We start from the raw sequence: 21,308 nt of genomic DNA, 5'->3' as shown, positions 1-21,308 counted from the left end.
CTTTTACTTTTTCTTTAATTAAAATTCTCCTTTTAAGAACCTGATTCCTTTTTCATTGTGCTTAAGATCCAAGGGTTTGGGTCTGTGTTCACCTATGCAAATTGGTGAGGATTTTTAATCAAGCCTTCCCCAGGAAAGGTGGTGTAGGGCTTGAGGGATATTTGGGGGGGGGGGGGGGGGGGAAGACGTCTCCAAGTGGGCTCTTTCCCTGTTCTTTGTTTAACACGCTTGGTGGTGGCAGCATAGGGTTCAAGGACAAGGCAAAGTTTGTACCTTGAGGAAGTTTTTAACCTAAGCTGGTAAGAATAAGCTTAGGGGGTCTTTCATGCAGGTCCCCACATTTGTACCCTAGAGTTCAGAGTGGGGAAGGAACTTTGACAGGCCCCCCTACACTAGCAACACATGAGCTGCAATGCAGCCCCTTTCCACTGGGCTGCTGGTACAAAAGCAGACCCAATGCCAGCATCAGCAGCCACAAGACAATTACCCCAGCACAGGGGATTCTACAGTGGCATACAGCTAGACAGCAGTCCCTATCCCTGTTGCTGGTAAGGGGGATGTGGTGAGGGTTTATTTACACCCTTGTGATCCTTAAGTCCTCATGCATTTGGCAGTGGCATTAATTTACTCACCCCCCAGCTGCACTTGATCTCATAGTTGGCCACCATGTTTAAATATTGTTGCTGCTACCACAGTTTCAGCCATAGTGGGAACACGGCTCTACTGTCATCGACACCCCACCCTTTTCAGTCAGAGGGTCAAACATTTCACACTGGGGCCACAATCAATACTTAGAGGCTTATTCTCGGTCCTGTTCCACTCCCTTCACAGCACTCTGGGTGGTGCAAGAGTGGAAACTGCCCTCAATTCCTCCATCAGGCACAGAGCTAGCAGTCAGCCTCCCCACTTTGCTCCCCTACCACAGCCCCTTGTGCAAGGAGTAGGTTGAGAACAGGGAAGGAGAACCCCTGGGGCAGAGAATCAGGAACATGTAACTGGTTGTTCTCCTCAGGTTCTCCTCCCTTCTCCCCTCCTGGGCTGTCCTAGGGAGTGATGCTGGGAAGGCAGCCATCCTTTGTTAGTTGCTCCAATAGGTTCCAGCAAAGCCAAGCAAACACCTATCCTGCTCTGTCTGAGGCTCTCAGCCATGCAAGTAAAAAGGCAATGGACCAGGCAGAGCTACTCTCTCCACCCTCCTGGGCAATACAGCAGGCAGCCACTCTCGGAGGTGCTGAGCAGCTGTAGCAAGGATGGGACAGCAGCTCCTCAGAGCTTCTGGCTTACATCAAAGCTGTCCCTGAGGCTTCAGGGGAAGCAGTAGGTAGCTCTGCCTCCCACAATTATCCCATATTGACAAGGCTGATTCAAAACACTTCAGATTAAGGGCAGGATTTCCTGCCATCAAATACAAGTTCTTCGTCTTACCACAAACGTCGTTGAGGGTCACAGTTTAGGTCAGGGCTTGTAACTACTGCCCCAGAAAGTCAGTCTCCAAAAGTGGTACTACTATTAATATAACTAACTATCTCGTGCCATGGGGAGCACGTGACAAAAGAAAAAGGAGCAATTCTCCTCAGCTAAAGAAAGAGGGACCAGTTCTGATCTCACTTACACTGGTGAGAATCAGAGTCGCTCCTTCACTTTCCATGGAGTTACACCAAGTTTTGCCCAAGAAAGATAAACTGGGCACAACTGACAGCGTGTACAGATGGGAGGAACCCACCATATTCCATGTTGATGGGAAACACAGATACAACAAGACTTCTGCTAATTTTTAGCATTTCTGTTTACCCTGTTAAAGAAGGGGGAAGAAAATCCATTGCGTAGCAAGTGCTCTTCAAGATGAAATGGTTTACCTCAGTTTCAGAATACAAGTAGACTTTGCTGGATCACATTTGCCTCTGAAATCTATCCAGTCTTTGAAGGAGAATTTAAAAAAAAAAAAAAAAAAAAGAGAGTGACTTACACCTTTCTATTTATGTTGGTTACTAACAGATTAGAGGAGTCTTGCTCTCTAGTGCTGCAAGCACTTTTCTCACCTGCCAAGGTCTGCCTGCAGCACCTTTAAACAGTTGACAGCAGGTTTTTTGCCCCTTCCACACACACAGCACTAAGTGTCAGCCTTGCCGTAAAAGATTAAGCTTAAAAAAATGTAAAACTAAACAGGTGGCTACAAAAAACTTCCACCTTGATACACCCAATCTAATCGAGTCACTCCCTCTAATCAAGCTACCAAGGTGAAAGCTTCACAAACACTAAAAAAAGAAATCCTAAATCTAACAACCAACCAACCAAAAAAAGTCTGACAAAAGCAAAAAGCTCTTCACATTCCAGAGAACCTGTAAGGTGAGGTTCCCCCCCTCGCCATGTGAACTACCTAGAGAGGTTTCAGAGTAACAGCCACAAGTACTCCTTTTCTTTTTACCTAGAGAGGCTAGTTTATAAACAAATCCTGGCCCTAAAGGAAGTTAAAGATTTGCAAGCACATCCTTGACAAGAAGAACAGGAGGACTCGTGGCACCTTAGAGACCAACAAAATTTATTTGAGCATAAGCTTTCGTGAGCGACAGCAGTTGCTTTGAGGTCCTTTTTGGTTTCTAAAGAGGGACCTAGGGTAAAATTCTCAGATGTATATTAACACGCATTTTAGATTATTTCTAACACTTCTAACTCCTGCCAACTCCTCACTGCCAGACCTCCAGTTCACAGGACATTCTCCTTCTGACCCACTATAATCTCCTCCCCAAGCTCTTTGACCCTGTCTGCACTAGAGAGATTTTGTACTATTTTGCCAGCAGTGGCACAGCTGGTAGACAAAGCCCCGTAGCCTTCCTTCTTCATCTGCTGAAACAAACTTCACTTCCCATCTCTCGTCATGACATCACTCATGTCTCAAGTCCTTTCTCTGGCACCATGCCTTGACACTGAGGTCAGGCTCTTCATTCTTACTTCTAAGACTCTGCACAGCTCTTCCCCTGCCTGTATTTTATCTCCCTTTTTTGTCACCCTCCACCTCAATCCCTTTTCTCCGACCACTCTTCCTGTCTTGTCTCTTCATTCATGGCTTTTCCTATACTGTTCCCTACACCTGAAACTACATCCCTCTGCCCACCAACCTTCCTTCAGATCTTTCTTCTTCCCACCATTAACTTCCACACTTGTACCATCTACTCCTTTTGCTCTCCCTGGATAGGTAGCATCAGACCATGCAATTCACTTCTTAGGGGATAAGGGTTCAAGCTACTTTGGTGGGTAGATTCACCAGCCAGGAGAGCCCAAATGTTCAAGTTTAGTTCTACGTCCATTTCCTCAGGACAGGCATACTGATGAAACCAAAAGAGGCAAAAGAGACTCAAAATACTTGGCAAACTGAGATCTTTCCCACTTTGGACAGTGGGAAAGGGTAAGGACATATCCTCCCCCATATAGTATCTTCCAGGATACTATGCCCCCCCACTAGGGCTTCCCCCTCCTTAGGTCTCCTATCTGCTGGTCCTGACTAAGAATCAGGAAGCCTTGTATCTCTTGCTCCTAGTCACATGCCCTGCAACTATAGCTCCTAGTTTTGAAGGGGCCCCAAGAGCTGTAATGGGCACACTGGATTGTGTGCATGGGCTCCAAGACCCAGTGACATTTTACACTTTCATACCCCACCCCTTGTCTAATTTTCACTAGAAAGCCTTCAGGAATTCTATCTTCTTTTTAGTCTCCATACAGTACAATGGACAGTTATGATACTCTATAAAATACTCAGTGTCTGATTTATGACTATTTTTCCCCAACCCTAAGTTTTGGACCTAGACTACCTGTCAGCATGCTTTTACATTTGTCTTCTTGAGCATCTAACAATCTGAACTGAAAAAGCTGATTAAGGTGCTCATTCTATTCCAAAACAGCACGGCCAAGGAGAATCATTGGCCATGTATGTTGTAAGAAACATAAAAACTAACAACTTTGTATTGACACTCTATGCCCTCACCCCCTGCTGTATCAGCCTTGAAAGGAGAGTGAGTGAATAGGACTGAGGAAAAAAGTTTTATGAAAAAAACCTCTCCATTTGGGGTTCTGTTGCCGATTCTCTCCTACATCTAGCCATCACCATATTTATATCTAAAGCAATAATGCCCATTTGCCCTTCAAGGCAGCCTTCACATTGACACAATCAGCAGCTGGTGTGATCATGTGGTGGATTACATGCACGTTAAAGCAATGCAAAAGGGTACTGGCTCAGCATATATGATGAGGGAAGGGGTGAAGTTTAAAAAAAAAAGTAAGTCTGTAATTCTGGAAGGGTAAGATTAAAACACTTCTGCTTAAACAGTGGCTTTCTCTAAACCTACTGTTTCCACAACTCGTTTATCCACTTATTCATTTTATGCTTTTAAGGGAAACATTTTCTTAAGGACAAACTTTGCCATAAGCTCTATAGGAGATACTGCAACTTGTTTCTTCAGAGGACAAGGGTGACCACCTCTCGTCCAAAATGCTGTTGCAAAGGGAACTACAATTCTATCAGCCCCACATACAGCTGGTGTGAGATTGACTCATTACACACTGATAACCCATAGTGGCACTTCCTTAGTAGCCAATTCATTACTGAAGAACTTAAAAAAAAAAAAAAAACACCACACCCCCCTTAAGTGAAGTAAAGAAAAACTTTTGGTAGTAAAGAAAACCTTCATAATGTGATTTAGTGCAGCATTATCTTACAGATTCAGCAGTCAGCCTGGAGCAATGGTTCAGAGGCATGAGCTGTCCCCTCCAAGTATTGTTTTAATGCTGGACCCTGATGATGGCCATTTACATCTCAACAAAAACTAAACTAGATTAGTTTATAGGGCACAGGTATGCAGAGAACTTAATGAAGGAAAGCAAAGTGAAAGAGAAGCTTCTTGTATGGAGTTCTCAGAGCAGGTAGTTCAGCAGTTGCTTCTCTCTTATGGGAGATATGTCCCTAGCCTAGGTCCAGCTCCTTCAAAGAGTTCTGCCTGCAGCACTCACAAGCCTCCCCGTACTGACCAGCAGTTTCATTGTGCCAGTGGATATAAACGTTGTGGGAGCTCAGGGAGGGAAGCAAGACCCCTCAGGCAGCCCATGCCAATCCTTTCCCGGAGGATGCTGAACAATTACTATACAAAACTTGCATTTGATAGGAAGTCACTGCAGAGAGACTGGAGCACTACAGTGACAGGGTTCACGCTGGCTTGTTATTCAGTAGATTGTTACTCTCTTGTACCAGTTAGGGAAGGGGGCTCCCTGTCGCCTTTAGGGCAATAACAATCCATAGTTGTTCAGAGGAGAATTGCCATGGTGCAAGGCAGTGCATAGGTCAGCCTGCCGCAGTCTCAAGATGACACCCAATCCCCCAGGGTAGAGCCACAGCACAGGGTTGCCCACAGGCAACCCAGACAAAACAACACCTAGAGCATCTCCCTGAGATGCCTAATTTATGCCAATAGCCACACTGACCCTCACCAGCCCAGAACTGAAAGAACCCAAAAGGTGTTAACCCACATTGTCACACCTTTCCTCCCCTCATCCCCTGGAACTCTTTCTGCCCAGAACTTTTTTAGGGCATGTGGTGTGTATCATTCCTATACATCAAAAAACAACAGCAATCCACCCTGGAGCTCATAAATGCATCAATCACCATGGCCAGGTCTGTGGTTGAAGGATGGGTGCGTTCTTTTGACCAGCTCCAGATGGAAAGTAGGAGTGCTTTGCCACTACAGGTACTAGGTTTCAGAGTAACAGCCGTGTTAGTCTATATTCGCAAAAAGAAAAGGAGTACTTGTGGCACCTTAGAGACTAACCAATTTATTTGAGCATAAGCTTTCGTGAGCTACAGCTATAGCTCACGAAAGCTTATGCTCAAATAAATTGGTTAGTCTCTAAGGTGCCACAAGTACTCCTTTTCTTTTTACAGGTACTAGGCCACCCTAGATCACTGAGCATCTCAAAGGACCAAGGTTGTAGACGAACTTAATCCGAGTTCTGCACTCATCCCCACCTCCCGCACTGCATCTCCTAGAGTAATCAAAAAGGAACAAGGAAAAGAATTCTAACAGTAACTAAGTAACAGACCGTAGATCTCCACATACATTGGGAAACATTGGCTCCATTTACAACTTTATACAAGAGTCGCTCTAAACAGAATTTGTACAGAGAGGGAGAGAGAGAGAGAGAGTCTCTAAGATGCTTCCCTCTAATATTTAAGGAGTCTACAAAAAAACATTAACTAAAGAATGATTGAACACTGGGCAAAACCTTCTCTTCCCCATACTTGACATCCAAGAGGCCAGCAGGTAGCCATAATGAGCAAGTAGCCCCATGCTCCTGTATGGAGAGGTTTTCCACACAATTCTTGTGGAAACTTCAGTTTAATCAAGTAGATAGAAATGATACAGTCAGTCATGACTGTTGCTGAAGGAAGAGCTTTTCTGTGGGAAACTGATGCTACTCTTCCTGTGAAGCTGGTTCCCTAGGCCTGAATCATAAAGGTGATATACACACAGGAGAAAGGGAGGAGAGAAATGGGAAAGAGAAATGCAAAGTAATAGGAGAAAGACAACAATAAGAGAAGGCATGATCCGTCACATTGCTTTAAATACATCCAACGTCATGGACTTCCAGTAGAAACGGAACCCTGAACACAAGCCTTGGCAGGTAAGGGTGGAAGGAAATGAGTCTACATTTTCAGTGATTAGAGCATGGGACTGGGAACAAGGAAACCCAAAATTCTAATATCTGCCACTGACTCACTGAGTGGCCTTGGTCTAAACTCAGCCTGGCTCTCAGTTTCTCTGTTTGTAAATAGGTCATAATGCCTCACAAGTGTGTTGTGAGGAGTAATGCAATACTCTACATAGCTCATTTTATTTTAAAATTGCCATTTGGAATTTAAATGTGTATGTATATATTCTGCTACTGATGTGATTATGAAAAGCTGAAAATTAAAATATCAAATATATTTAGTCTTAAAACTGCCAGTGAATTTTAACAGCTTCAGTAGAGAGCATAGGAAACACTTACATGATCTTTGCAGAGACCAAAGCCAAGAGTACTCTATTATTTCAGAGGAGCTAGAAGCTGTCATGGTCTCAGAACAGGTCAATTGCTTAACAATAGCTTTTGTTTTATAACATTATTGGCCAGTCACTTATATAAGAGCCAGTTTTAGGCTTTAGCATAGTAAACTGACAAAACCATCGCATTCAACTAATGTGACAGACGCTTGCAAGTTACGCCCAATCCGCTGGTTTTATGAATTTCCCAAGGCATTTTTACAAATAATAATTCATGTGCATAATTCTTGCAAGGGCAAGGGATGACATGTTTCCTTTTATAACAGGCATCTTTCAAGTCATCTTTTCTCCCTTTCAGTGAATCAAAAGGGGGCTAACTCAAATATTCTAAAGATTTTCAAAAGCTTTACTGTAGTAATACAGATTTGAAACAAATGTGTTGAGATCACTCAAAATTTTATTTCCTTCTTGGATCCCAACCAGTCTACTATTATTAGCACTAACACAGTGTTTTATATCTTCAAAGTGCTCACTAATAGTAACTGGGACAGAGGTTGCCATTTACCCCCAGTCAATGAACAGTGGTAGCTCAGAGGTCATTTTGCCAACTCATGACAATTCCACGTTTCACTTTAAGGCCCAGTTCCTGAAGACAGAACACTATATGGAAAGCTCAACTTTCACATTTTTAAAATAAAGTTTCTATCCTTCATTGTTGCAGAAAGAAAAATGGGGTGGGGGGGAAGAAATCACAGTACATAAGAACCCAGCGTTTATCACGTATTTATAATGTTATGATTGGGGAGGGGAGGGAGACTGACTCATGATATTTCAAAGCTTGGGTTTGGCAAGGCTGCAAATGACATAGTACTAAAGCATAGGAAAATTATTGTTGATAATTCTGGGTCAATTACATATAATGTTAACCACGATCGGCAAAGTATTAGCTCTATTTTATAAATCACGAGTTGAGAGAGATTAAAAAGAAAACCCAGACAGATTAAAATGACTTGCCCAAGGCCTCCCAGCAAGTCCATTATGTAGGTTTAATCACACTGGGCTAAAGTTATCATTGCAGTGACTTGACAGTTATAATCATTCTCCCAGATGGTGCATAGATCATGGGTGCACAGATATACCCTGCACATGCAGATCTCCCATCTTCTCCACAGAAGAGGATGCTACCTCCACTATGCTATTCCTCCCCCACCCCAAATCCCACAAAGGACATTCTACAGGCCCAGGATCTGCAGCAGGGTAGGAAGACATGTTCTGCCTAGAGAACAACAGAGCTTATGGGTGGGGTGTTGGAAATCAATGCTGAAACTTTCCCTCCCAGACAGATTTTTCCAGGTTTGTTGTTGCCCTGAAGGCGAATTTTAATTTGAGCAAAAATAATCCCCAGTACAAAACAGTTCTAAAGATTAACAAAACAAAACACAGCAGCTCCAATGATGAAGCATCTTGGGGAGAAAGTATCAATGTGGTAGAGAAGTGCCCCTCACTGACTGTTCTGGAATGTTTCATGGGCAAAAGTGGCCAAGCTGCAAGACTTTGAAAGTTAGCATTGTACACATGGACATAATTTTTATGTGTCAATAATGTTATAAGCAGAGGCAGGGTACAACTGCATAGTGGTCTACTTGTATTTATTTGGGCGGTGAGAGCGGAGGGGCTGGTAACCTGGCCTGATCCCACAGACAGTTGTGTCCACAGTAATTTTGGGACTTAGTGGGACTACCCACATGAGTAAAGCTATTGCATGCACATTCATAGGATCAGTACTTTAGTGTGCAGTGAGCGAGGCACAGGTCTGCAAGAGACATACAAGTTGCATTAACCCAAACATAAATTCAGTGATATGGAAGGAACTATTCTCTCACTTTTCTTCAGTATTCCCTCCAGCAGTATTGCCAACTCTTGCAATTTCCAATCATGAGATTTGTAATATTTGGCTTTTTTTTTTTTTTTTTTTTTTTTTTAAAAAAAAAAAGAGCCCAGATGTTGGCACTCTGGGACTAACTGAGAAGCTCAGCTTTCATTTAAATAAATAAATAAATAAATAAATAATAAAAATTAAAAAAAAAAGTTTCTAGCCCTTATGGTTGCAGACAAAAGCTTGAATACATCACTGAGTGCACCCTAAAGGCTCAGAAACAAGGCAGCAAATAAAAATAACTCCAAGTGTTGGGGTTTTTTTTAACCTTATGGTATTTAAGCCAAAAACTCAAGATTGTTTTGGAGCCTGTGAATACATTCTAGAAGATTCTATGTGGGGATCAGTAACAAAGTTAAGAGAACGGTACAGTTGCACAGTTCAAGCTGTATGTTCAATCTTAGCTCTGCTCTCTTGTGCATATATACCTAAAAGATTGTTGTAAAGAGGACAATGATCAGTTGTTCTCCATGTCCACTAAGGGTAGACAAGTAGTAAATAGGCTTAGTTTGTAGAAAGGGAGATTTAGATATGGCGGGAGGGAGGCATAAAGGAATCTCATTATAACCATTGTTAAGCACTGGAACAAGTTACCTATGAAGATTGTGGAATCTTGGTGGATTTTAAGAACAGGCTACATAGAACACTTGTCAAATACTCTGGGTATACTACCACAGGCTCAGCATGGGAGTGATGAACTAGATGACCCTTGAGATCCCTTGCAGCCCTACATTTCTAGGATTCTATATGCATGACAATTTTTATACTAGATGATTGCATATTTCCTTAAATACAAGGCCATGCATTTCCCCTCCCCCCCACATGTGGTCAACAGCAACTGCAAGTCTATGTGAAATAACCTGCCTGGGGTTGTCTGCATACACAGAGTGGCAGTAGGAAGTGCTACATTTCTGTATCTAAAAATTGTAGCAAAGTTGAATGCTTCACTATATTACCGAGAAACAGTGTGTGATCATGAGAATAAAAACCACGTACAGACACCCACACACAGTTAAAGTTGCATGTGTGGTCCTACTTTGGGCATTTCTTGGCTTTTGAGTCCTAAAATATGCAACCTTAACATTCTCTTACTTATTCCATCAAAAAACACATGTTAAAAAGTCACAGCTTGAAGCCCGGTGGTTGATCCCCCACAGCACATTTCAGATTTATTATAAACCCACAGTAATCTTAAGAATCTTTGAGTATTAAGCACAGTAACAACGTCAGCTGCTACTTTGAAGGAAAAAACCCACCCTGTGCGCAAACTTAAAAGGCATTATGCAGACATATTTGCATTAAGCAGTGTCCAGGTTACCACTCAAGCCTAGAACATAAATGTGGTTTTGGTGTTTTGTTTGTACAGTAGGTTAGCTTTGTACATCCACATGACAACTAACAGTAACACTCATGCTGGAAGTCTCAGTGGTGACCAATGAGCCAACAGGTGAAGAGACTGATCTGCCTTGCAGCCTTAAGGAAGGTTTCTCCAAGCAAGGGTTGAGGTCCATTTTTGGGTCAGTGTGTCAAAGCCACAACCAGCAGTAGTGCAAGGTGTCTCATGTGCAGTGCTTAAAAAGAGGCTTGTTTTTTTTCCTTTACCTCAGGAAAAACACACATGAATTATCCCCAAGGTTAAAAAAAAAAAAACAAAAAAAAAAAACCACACACGAGGATAAGGCACTGGAATAGGGCTGCTTATCTCATGGTAAAACTAAACAGCCCTATACCCCTTCCAGGAGCTCACCTGGGCAAATGTACTTGAAGTAAAATTGAAGTGCTTTAACTACATTGTGTTTTTACCTCTGGACAGTTCACGCAGGTTAGTTACCCCAAGTTAAGAAGAACACACCTTTTTTAGCAGTGAAGACAAGGCCAGTGCTGTACCTGGTTCTGTAGTTCAGCAGGGACTGCTGCCAGGGCCGTCAATCCAGTACTTAACAGCATTAAAGTTACACTGAAGGGAGATTTTAAATATGCAATATTACCAAGAACAATGGAACTTTAGTAGTAGGTACTGAATGTCCCTTACCAAACAGGGTGAAGAGAATGAATGGCCATATCAGTAAATTTAGGTACCCAAAACCCAACTCCATAGTCTTTTGCAGATCTATGCACTGCTAATCCCCTTCACCCAAATGCCAGCTTTTATCGAGTGCTAAACCTGCCATTCACATTGCAGGTGATGTCACACCCAGCATTAGAGATGGAGCCAGCCTCCAAAAAAAGGGATGGTAAATCCAGATTGTTCCTCCCAAATGTTGCAGGGATGGGTCTTTAAAACAGTTTGCTTTTTAATATTCTTATTGTGGATCCCCAAGGTATAAGGAAGGATCCCCAGGGAAAACCCCTGAAAGAGAAAAATGCAACACTGGAAGGAAAACAGGACTTCTTACCCCTACACAGAGGTAGTCTCCTGCTTTCTTCAAGGCTGAGTGTGACATAACCAGCAGCATAGTGCATGCTGGGACACCACACAATAGATACCATTTATTTTGGAGGCAAGGACAGCATGTCATGTAGCTGCAAAGAGAAAGTAGTTTTCAGTTTCTTATGCAGCAATGTCCCTTTAATGCGGTTTAAGGGATTGAGAATGTTGAATTTTTCAATAATATCTGTGCTTCAGTTTACCTTGTATAAACCCATGTACATAACTGGAGTGGAGAGAGAATGTAGACAAGGCCTTAGCATTGTCAACCACAGGAAAAAAAAAAAAAGAGTGGTAGTTTTAACACATTAGGTAGTATATATTAAAATCTTAGGGTGAAATCTTGGCCCTAGCAAAGTCATTGGGAGTGGTCATTGATCTCAGTGGGGCCAGAATTTTACAAGGCAAGTTTCATTTTGAATCACACTAGGATTTTCACATGTTAGTTAACATTTAAAATTACAACTTTTTCCAAGTGTAGTTATGGTCTTATTCATTGGGGGTACACAGAGATCTCCCAGGGGGTACCTCAACTCATCCAGATATTTGCCTACTTTGACAACAGGCTACCTAAAAAGCACTCATGAAGTCAATACAAACTAAAATTTCATATAGACTAGGACCTGTTTTTACTGCTCTATATATACACTGAAATTTAAGTACAATATTTATAAAATAAATTGATTGGAATATAATTACATGGTAAAAATGAGAAAGTAAGCAATTTTTCAGTACTAGCGTGCTCTGTCACTTTTGTATTTTTAGGTCTCATTTTTTAGGCAAGTAGTTTTTAAGTGAGGTGAACCTTGGAGGGCATGGAAGAAAAATCAGACCCCTGAAAGAGGTATAGTAGTCAGGAAAGGTTGAGAGCCACAGGTCTAATTGACTTCAGTGCGTTGAGATCCCTGGCAGAAATACATGCTAAGTTTTCATATATTCTATTGGCCAGTAGTTTTGGTCAGTCACTCAGAGCAGAATTTGATCCATAATTACACATCTGCAAATTTAGAGTAACTCTGACATCAACGGAGTTACTCTAGAATTACAACAAAACATAACCATGTTTATTTCTGAAAAGAAAACTAACATCAGGTACAGAGAAGCAAGCAGATAACTGTATTTCACAGTGAGCTTAGTGTATGACATTACATGGACATTTATTTAAAATCTACAAAGCTCTGCATTCTTTAGGAATTATTTTAACTTTCTTGATACCTGTTTAAGTTAGGAGTCTGGAAATTATTCTTAGATCATGACAACAAACACCAAACAGCTTGGTGGCAGGTTTTACACTCATCACTATAACAAGACCTAAAACACTTCACTTCATTTATTCCCCCGTTAGATGAACAGTGCAAAGATAGAACAGCAGAAGAGAAATAAGCTCCTCACGCCAAGAGGAAAACAAAAGGAGTTACAAGGAACTAACTGAGCTTAACCACACTTCTCTGGGTTCATATAACCCAACTGTGCACAATACTGTGAAAAGCATCAAGACTTTCTTTAGAAAGAAGCCCCCCCTTGACAATCTGCAGGATTGTCAATCTGCCAATCCCATGCATTCAAAATCTCAAATCAGCCTGTCCCCTTTAAAAAACAAAAAAGTGATTGGCTTGAAAAATCATGTTTTGTTTTAAATGATCTCCCTTCACCCCGCAACGTATCTTCTGGTTTCTGAGCCTGGACAATTCATTTCCTGCCCCAGATTTTTCCCTTCAATCCCAGAGGGGGGACAAACAAAACCAACACCACTTCATTTATAATTAAAGCAGAGATATTTATGTAATTACCTGACTCCAAAAGCTGGGAATTTAAGGGGAAAAACAAAAACATAAAAAGTGAACACCAAGTACCACAAGACTTGTGATAAAATTGCAAGGGTTGGCAATATTGCTTCACCTGTGGATTAGTCACTAATAGGAGAAGAATTCCCCCTATAAGGCACTGAGGCCCCTCCACACCATGGGTGAAGTCCTGGAAGTGTTGCTATTAACTTCAATGGGGCCAGGATTTCACCCCAGGTCTCTCCCTCTCACCCTGTTCCATGGGTCGATGAGGCTAAGGACCAAGCCACCAGGGCTCCCAAGTCTACTTCAACTGAATGCAGTGACTATTTTTCCATCAGCTTCAAGGAGAGCAGAAGTAGGCCCACATCACTGACTTTACCCACCCACTGACTTTGGGGAAAATTGACTCCCTCCCCCCGCCCCAAGAACAATGAAAGGCAAAGCAAATTGTGTAAGTGCCTCTAGTCGTTTAGCAGAACTGGTGAAAGACACCACTGCGATCAGTTCTGTATGTGGTACACTAAGAGAAAGAGATGATGATATGCAAAGAAATCCAGCCACTAAAGAGAGTGCCTTTCGTTTCTGATAACTACTTGACACTAGCATCTACTGTTAAAGGGAAGAAAAAAGGGGAAGTTGGGAGGAGGGAGTGGGGGGAGAAAGCTATTTGACATACTGTATGCAACCAAACCAAAGCTTTGGATTTCGTCAGGATAAAATAAAAAGCAGTTTAAGTTTATACACAATTTGACAATACTGCTAAAAATATAATCTGATATATACTTCTGTAGATATATAAGTTCTTGTATTTGTTATTCAAAAAGCATAGCGGCATTTCAAACTTGGCTTTTGAAGTGCTTAAATCAAATGCAAATCTTACCTTAATTTTTAAAGAAAAAAAATGTACCCCATAACTAGAGGAAGTGGCAAAGAAATAGTGCAGAGAAGGCAGGTGGGGGGGGGGGGCGAGGAACATTAGAGAGATTAAAAATCCCTTCATAAAACAAAGGCAAGCCCAATCACATTCAACACTGCCCAGATATGTCTTCTTGTTGCAGCCCCAGTACAACATATGATCCTGTTGAAATTAATAACTTATTTTTAATGTTAAATTAAACCAGATTGCTTAAGTGTTCATGCCAATGGAGAAATTTAAAGTGTATTTTAACCAACAGATCAGTCTGGTTTTAGGAAAGCACACAATACGTCCCTCACTGCTTTAAAAAATAATTAAATAAAGATTCAGACATCTAGAACAACATACATCTTGGACTGAAGTCACCAACCAGAAGAATTGTAAATTAAAGCAGTAATTTAATCCCCAAGGCCAAGGGCCCGGAGGTTCTCTGATCAATTTCTCCTCAATGTGACACGGCAACACTAAAACGGCAACAAGGCTGCTTGGTTGACAGGCAGCACCATACATGGAGAACATGGCACCAGATCAGGGGGACATAAATTTGGACGGCAAGGTTAGCAACCAATGTTTACAAACATAAAACAGAGGATCAGATGGGCCAGCAATAAATTATGACTGGATTGCGGTGAGCAAGAGAAATCTTCTAAAATAAAAAGCAACGAGGCTTTATATCCTCTCTTCAATTTTAGCTCAATCCCTAAACACACACACACACACACACACACGCGCGCGCTATTGAAGCATGATGGAAAAATCCTATCTGACAACTGGAACTAAATAACAAGCACTTCTACTGCTACTTTCCAGGCATGGAAGCCTAAGCAGAGCCTTATTAGTTACTCTATAATAATCCCAACTCCAAGAGGCCCCTACTCAGACCCCATTTCAAATTCGGGGGGGGGGGGAGGGGGAAGAGGGTTTAAAAATGCAAGATAACCTGTTTAAAATGGGAGAGCTCTTGGCCCTCCTCTGCTTGATGCGCTTTCCCAAGCTAGTTCCATTCCCTTTAAACCACAGTTAACAGAGGTTTTTCTTCCCTTGTCCTTTACCTGTTTCATCCTCCCCCCCCCACACACACCTTGGCAAAAATAGTTCAGAGGGAACATCTGATTGCCGAGGGGGGTGGAGAGGGAGAGGGAGAAAGAGATCCAAACTCTATTAAGAGAATCTTCTGAGCCAACCACCAAATGCTTCTCACCAATTTTAAAATGGTCTGCAGAGCAGGACCAAAGTAGTGTGTACTGGGTGATTTTGCAAGCATTTTACGAAATCTCAGCAGAGCACCCAGCAGTTAGTATCAGTAAAGGCCATGTTTCAAGCATGACACCTGGGTGGACTTGCTCGCTACTGTTACAATTGCTGAACATCTCACTGATACCAAATATCTATGCAGATAAACCATAGCTACCACACAGTATATCAGGATCCTGGAATTGTCATGATGATAAAAATGTTTATAGAAAAAGATCTTTTTTTGTATTTCTTTGTAAAAAAGATATGGGTAAATGACATACAGAAAGATCTTTTTCTATAAACATTTTCTTTGCTGAAAAAGGTATGAACGTCAAGACAGGGAGGGGGGAAAGAAAGCTGTGTTAGGACAGAACTATGGTCAATAGTAGCATTGAATTTAAAAGGAAGCTTCACTGCACAATGTGTCTCTCTGTTCCTTTTGCATGCATAAGAATCATGATGGCCTAATGATTTCAGTGAAAGTCCATTGGGAACCAGTTGCAATTGTCAAAATCAAATCAGTGTCACTGTGAGTTGCAGTTAATGCACAAGAAAGCCAAAACATGATTTTACGGTTTAAACAAAATTGTGAAGGCTGCCACAAAACCTTTAACTCAGCTCCATTCTTTGACCCATCTTCTTCCACAGAGTCCTCTAGCAACTCTCAGAACAGCAAGTTTAACTGCCATATTCTCTGGGATATGATTGCAAGGCTAGAAGAAATTACCTCTGAGGAAGATTAAGGGAGTTCAATATGTACAGTTTGGGTAAACCATGGCTAAAGGGAGAGGGAAGGGTCAAACTGTCAACCAAGTCTTTGAAGGGTCTAAATAACAAGGAAAGGGAAGACAATTTGGATGGCAACAGAAGTACCAGAATGAAATGAAGAAAAAGGTAAATATCTTCAGACAGCATTAGACTGTGGAAAGCTTTTCAAAGTGGTGGACAACATCACTTGAAACACTGAAAATTAGACTGGACAAAGCATTAAAACTGTAGTTCTTCAAAAAAGTGTTTTCCTGCAGACAACTTCAGAGCAGAGAAATTGTTTTCTGGACCCTCTCAACATTCCAGCCCTGCACAATGTAAAATATATTGAGATCCAAATGATCAGCCACCAGAACAGGTAGTATACCATGGTAGTCCACAGACTAATCTGAGAACTCAGACTAGTTAGGTTAATACCTCTTCCTCTTCTTTTACCCAACCCCTATTGCCCATCTCCAACTTCTATGAGCTAAGTTTTATGAAGACTAAAATAACAGACAGCAAGACTACTAGAAATCCAAGGTCCCCAAAAATCAATTTGATCTAAAATATTTGGGTAGAGTACTGCATCTTCTTGGGTCTTTGCCCTTTACTATAAGTATTTCTAGTCCAAATGCTTATAGTTAGGAAAAATTAAAATTCTGCACAGACATTAGGAATCTAGGAAGTCTGTTTCCTCCCTCTCTTCCCACCTATCTTCACCCTCAGACAGCAATATTCATTTAAAAACAAAAAACAAACAAACAAAACCAAAAACCCTAAACACCAAGGTCTATCAGCTCCATGCTTTATATATAAGACACATGCTAAGATCTTCCTCCCCTCTCTTAATCATAGACTTTTAATAAATGGAGAGCTGGAGGGACTTTCAGAGGTCATCTCCTACAGCCCCCTATGGGACTAAGTATACCTAGACCATCCCTGACAGGTGTTATGTCTAACAACCTGTTTTTAAAAACCTCCATTTATGGGGATTCCACAACCTTCTTTAGAAGCCTATTCCAGAGCTTAACTACCCTTATAGGTAGAAAGTTTTTCCAAATATCTAACCTAAATCTCCCTTGCTGCAGATTGAGCCCATGACTTCTTGCCCTACTTTCAGTGGACATGGAAAACAGTTGATCACCATCCTTTCAATAAGAGCACCTAACAGTCTTCAAATGTGTTCAGGTTCCCTGAGTCCTCTTCTCTCAAGACTAAACATGCCCAGGTTTGTTTAGTTTTTTTTAAAGCCTTTCCTCATAGGTCAGGTTGTCTAATCCTTTTATCATTTCTGTTGTTCTCCTCTGGATTCTCTCCAGTTTGTCTACATCTTTCTGAAGAGTGGCGTCCAACACTAGAGACAGCACTCCAGCTGAGGCCTCATCAGTGCCAAGTAGAGCAGGACAATTACCTCCCATGTCTTACATACGACACTCCTGTTAAAAAAAACCCAGAACAATATTAGCCTTTTTAGCAGCTGCATCATGTTGTTGCCTCATTTGGTTTCTGATCCACTGTACCCTCCAGGTACTTTTCACCAGTACTACTGCTTAGCCACTTATTCCCCACTTTTTGCAGCTGGGCATTTAATTTTTCTTTCTTAAGTGTAGTACTTTGCACTTGTCTTTATTGAATTTCATAATGTTGATTTCAGACAAGTTCTCCAATTTTTCAAGGTTGATTTTAATTCTAATCCTGTTCTCCATACTGCTTGCAACCCTTCCCAGCTTGGTGTCACCTGTGACTTTTATAAGAACGCTCTCCAGATCCATTATCCAAGTCATTAATGAAAACATTGACTAGTACCAGACCCAGGACAACCCATGTGGGATCCCACCAGCTACATCCCTCCCTCCCCCACCAAGTTTGATAGCAAACCATTGAGAACTACTCTGACGATGGTCCTTCACCAGCTGTGCACCCTGGTTATAGTAATGTCATTGAATGTTCCTTTTGCTATTGAGGACTCTATACATATAGGATTCCCAAATAGATTTTAAGTGTACATCTTTCAACCAAGCAAAAAAACCTGGATATTTATGGAGAAAAGACACAAGAAACCAGCAGATTATTTTGGGGGTAGTGGGTAGAAGTACCTTTCAGAACTAGAGGTTCCTTGCCTTCTCGCTTGAGTGACTCCAGCACTATGTGGAGTGGCTGGGAAGGCATTACTCGGCTTGGCTCATTGGTATTCTCATCATAAACTATAATTTCTTTGGAAAAGATCCTCTTGAAGGAGTCCTTGCCTTCCCGGCAGGAGATCAAGTCCAAGACCGTGATCTTGCCCTGCTGGAGCCTTCTCCTGCTGATCTTGTCAGAACAGTTAATGTGAACAGCCCCTTGAATGTGACTCTTATTGTACTCCATGAATGGCCTGCAGTCAATGATGACAGGCCCTTGGTTCTGTTGGTGGCTCTTGTTGCATTTGGTCATCTTTTTAGCCAGGTCATTAGGGTAGATTACTTTTATGCTAGCTAGTTGCTTGGTTGTGCCTGACGCCGGGCTCCCCACTCCACCCGATGGACTCAATGCGCCCGTGTTCTCATTGTTGTTGACCATTTGGTTAGCAGGGCAGGTGGTAGAGGTTCCTACGTTGGTAGTGCTGCTGGTGCTTGCTTGAGTTTGGGCCTGATTGTCCTTGTCGTAAGTTGCCACAGTGCAGCAACTGGCGCTGCTGCATCCACAACTCAGAGAGCGTGCAGAGCTGTTGGATGAGGGCATATACGTGAGATTAGCAGCCTTTAGGGACACAACAGCTGTGCCAAGGAGACTTGTGTGACTCTCACTGGCAGAAGAAGCAGATTCAAGGTAGCTAGAGTCTAAACAAAGGTTGAGATCCTGAGGTCTTACTGGCCTTGAAAGTGCCACTACTACCCTGTCGTCTAAAGGAGATGGAGGCATGAGGAGGCTGAGAATTGGCAAGTCAAGAAGAACTCAAGATCTGTCTGCAAAGGGAAAAAGAAAAAGGATCACATGAAACATACAGGGTCAGAGATTTCTAAAAGCTGTTTCTGATACTCATCGCTGACTAAGAGTGATCAGCTCAGTGCAGTTAATGAAGGAACCTCTCCCACTCCTGCAGCAAAAACTTCAACTCTTTACCCAAAGAGAATGCAGAACATGCAATTGGCCTACCATGTAACTAGTCGACATTCATTTACATGCAGATGCTGAGCTACCCTGAAGCCTTAAGGCTGCAAAGCATGCAACTGAGAGAGATAATAAAAAGGCATGTTCTCTCATTTCCTCTGCTCACAGCAAGGGACAGAACTACTGGCGTGGCTCGACAACTCACTGGAATGCACAGCAGCTAAATACATCAGAGGCAGATGTGCAACTTTTCTAGCAAGCTTGAATAAAACTAGCCTTGGAATAAACTCTTGAGAAAGCCATTTGAAAGCTTGAACCCATACAGAAACAAAGGCATAACAAGAAACAGAAGATGCCAGAGATCATTATGTAATTGAAAGGGACAAGCCTGCATTCCATCTCCTCTTTTTAGATCCTAGTACAATTCTAATAAAAATGTATCAGCCTGGAAATTCTAGCACCTCGAGCAATCCTAGAGGCAGAAGCACCCTCACCCCACAGAACAGTTTTAGGGACTCCAGGAATAAGGGTCCCTCTGCAGCCCCTAGGTCATGATCTTTACAAGCTTTATTGTCTCATCTACTAAGAGACACCAGAAAGTTATTTACACACACACACCCCAAAAAGATATCCACCAACTTTCAGAGCATCTGGTACTCCCCTCCTCGAAATACATTCATTCCATCAACCAGCTGACAAATTAAATAAATCTAACAAAATAAAAGTGACTGAGCACTTCTAATATCAGTTTCCCCTCACGCTTCCAACATTATACTGTCCACGTCTCCAATACCTATAACATCCCCTTTTTATATCAATGAGTTGTATTCTCTGGCCTGCCTTGGGATAACAAGTCCCTCCACTTCCTTCTTTTCTCTAAAAATCTCTTTGCGAGATGAATTTGAAAACATTTTTACAATGGGGAAAATATTTATCATTTACAGATGAACGTCAGCTCGAACATGACAGAAAATGAAATCTCAGGGTAGAGACCAATCATCAACCTTTACAAAATGACCCCAGTAGATTGTCTAGCCTACCCCTCCTCCTTTCCTCTTAAAAAAAAAAAAAAAAAAAAAAAAAAAGAGCCTGACAGTCAAACATAAGGTAAAACTAAAAAGCAATCTCCTCCAGCTAGTAAAGAGGAAAAAAACAGCAGCACAATTAAAAATAAAATGCAACTAATTTTATTTCAAAGTATACATAAAAATCACTAAGATTACAAAAACACTTCACAGGATTTGATCCCAGGTACAGAGGGCTGTTTTCCCAAGGATATATATGCAGTTTTGGAAGAGCTGCATCTCTGCAGCAGAGGGTCGTATATTTCCAGCAAAACCACGAAGTCAGGGAACCGAGCTAACGCAGCCCTATTTAGCACCACGAACCACCAACCTCTCGTGTGTGTGTCTGGGGTGGGGGAAGATAAAGCCAAGGGAGAAGATGCAAGGAGAGCCCTGGGAGCACTCTAGTCTCTCACCCACCCACCAACCACACTGCAGCAATCCCAAACAAGAAAAGCCGCTTCTCCCATCCCAACAACACTCACTAGAAAGAGCAGAGGTCAGTAATCAGAAGCAGTACAAGCCCAACGCTGTTGGCCGAGCTTTCTACACCACCCCTCCAAAAGTAGTATGGCATACAGATGAAACTATGCCCTTCTCTCATACTATGTATGTTATAGGTACTGTACCTCTGTGTAACTATATAAACGCTGCCCTCCCCTAACATTATGATCAGAGCCTTCCACTTACTTCATAAATAAGTAGATCCCTTCAGCATCCGGCGCTCGTCTGCGGCTACGGAGTTACACGTTAAACCCCCATTCACCGGGCTTCATTGATCTCCCGCTGCAACAGAGTTACTTTCTCTTTTGCTACACTGTAAATGTAAGGTTCGAAAGGGGCGGAGCGGGCGGGGACGGACGGCGCCCCCGCCCAATGGGGGCTCTCCCCTGCAAGCGGGCGGGCTCCGAGCGCCGGGGTGCCAATGGCTGGAGGTGGGGGAGTGGGAGGAGCCGGGGGCTGGGCTCCCAGCCGCTTGGGGATAGTTTATCCGACGTAGCTTTGAGTCCGTTGTGGTATAACACAGGGGGGCAGGGGGTGATGTCATTGGCAGCCAATCAGAAGCTGGGAAGAGC

At 42.3% G+C, this 21,308-nt stretch overlaps 1 protein-coding gene across 1 annotated transcript in view; it reads right to left on the bottom strand.

The window, feature by feature from the left end:
* DUSP10 (dual specificity phosphatase 10) overlaps positions 1-21,087 on the bottom strand; it is a 38,123-nt gene extending 17,036 nt beyond the window's left edge. Inside the window, exons 1-2 of the mRNA XM_027827128.3 lie at positions 20,923-21,087; positions 18,175-19,023 (exon numbers count right to left, since the gene is read on the bottom strand). Coding sequence (XP_027682929.2) covers positions 18,175-18,979 — 805 coding nt within the window. The 5' untranslated portion in view covers positions 18,980-19,023; positions 20,923-21,087. The remainder of the gene's footprint in view (positions 1-18,174; positions 19,024-20,922) is intronic.
* Positions 21,088-21,308: the final 221 nt, after the last annotated feature.

The sequence above is a fragment of the Chelonia mydas genome, chromosome 3, assembly GCF_015237465.2.
Source record: "Chelonia mydas isolate rCheMyd1 chromosome 3, rCheMyd1.pri.v2, whole genome shotgun sequence".
NCBI classification, from domain to species: Eukaryota; Metazoa; Chordata; order Testudines; family Cheloniidae; genus Chelonia; species Chelonia mydas.
Note: the sequence above shows the minus strand (reverse complement) of the source record. Positions and strands in the feature narration are given on the sequence as shown.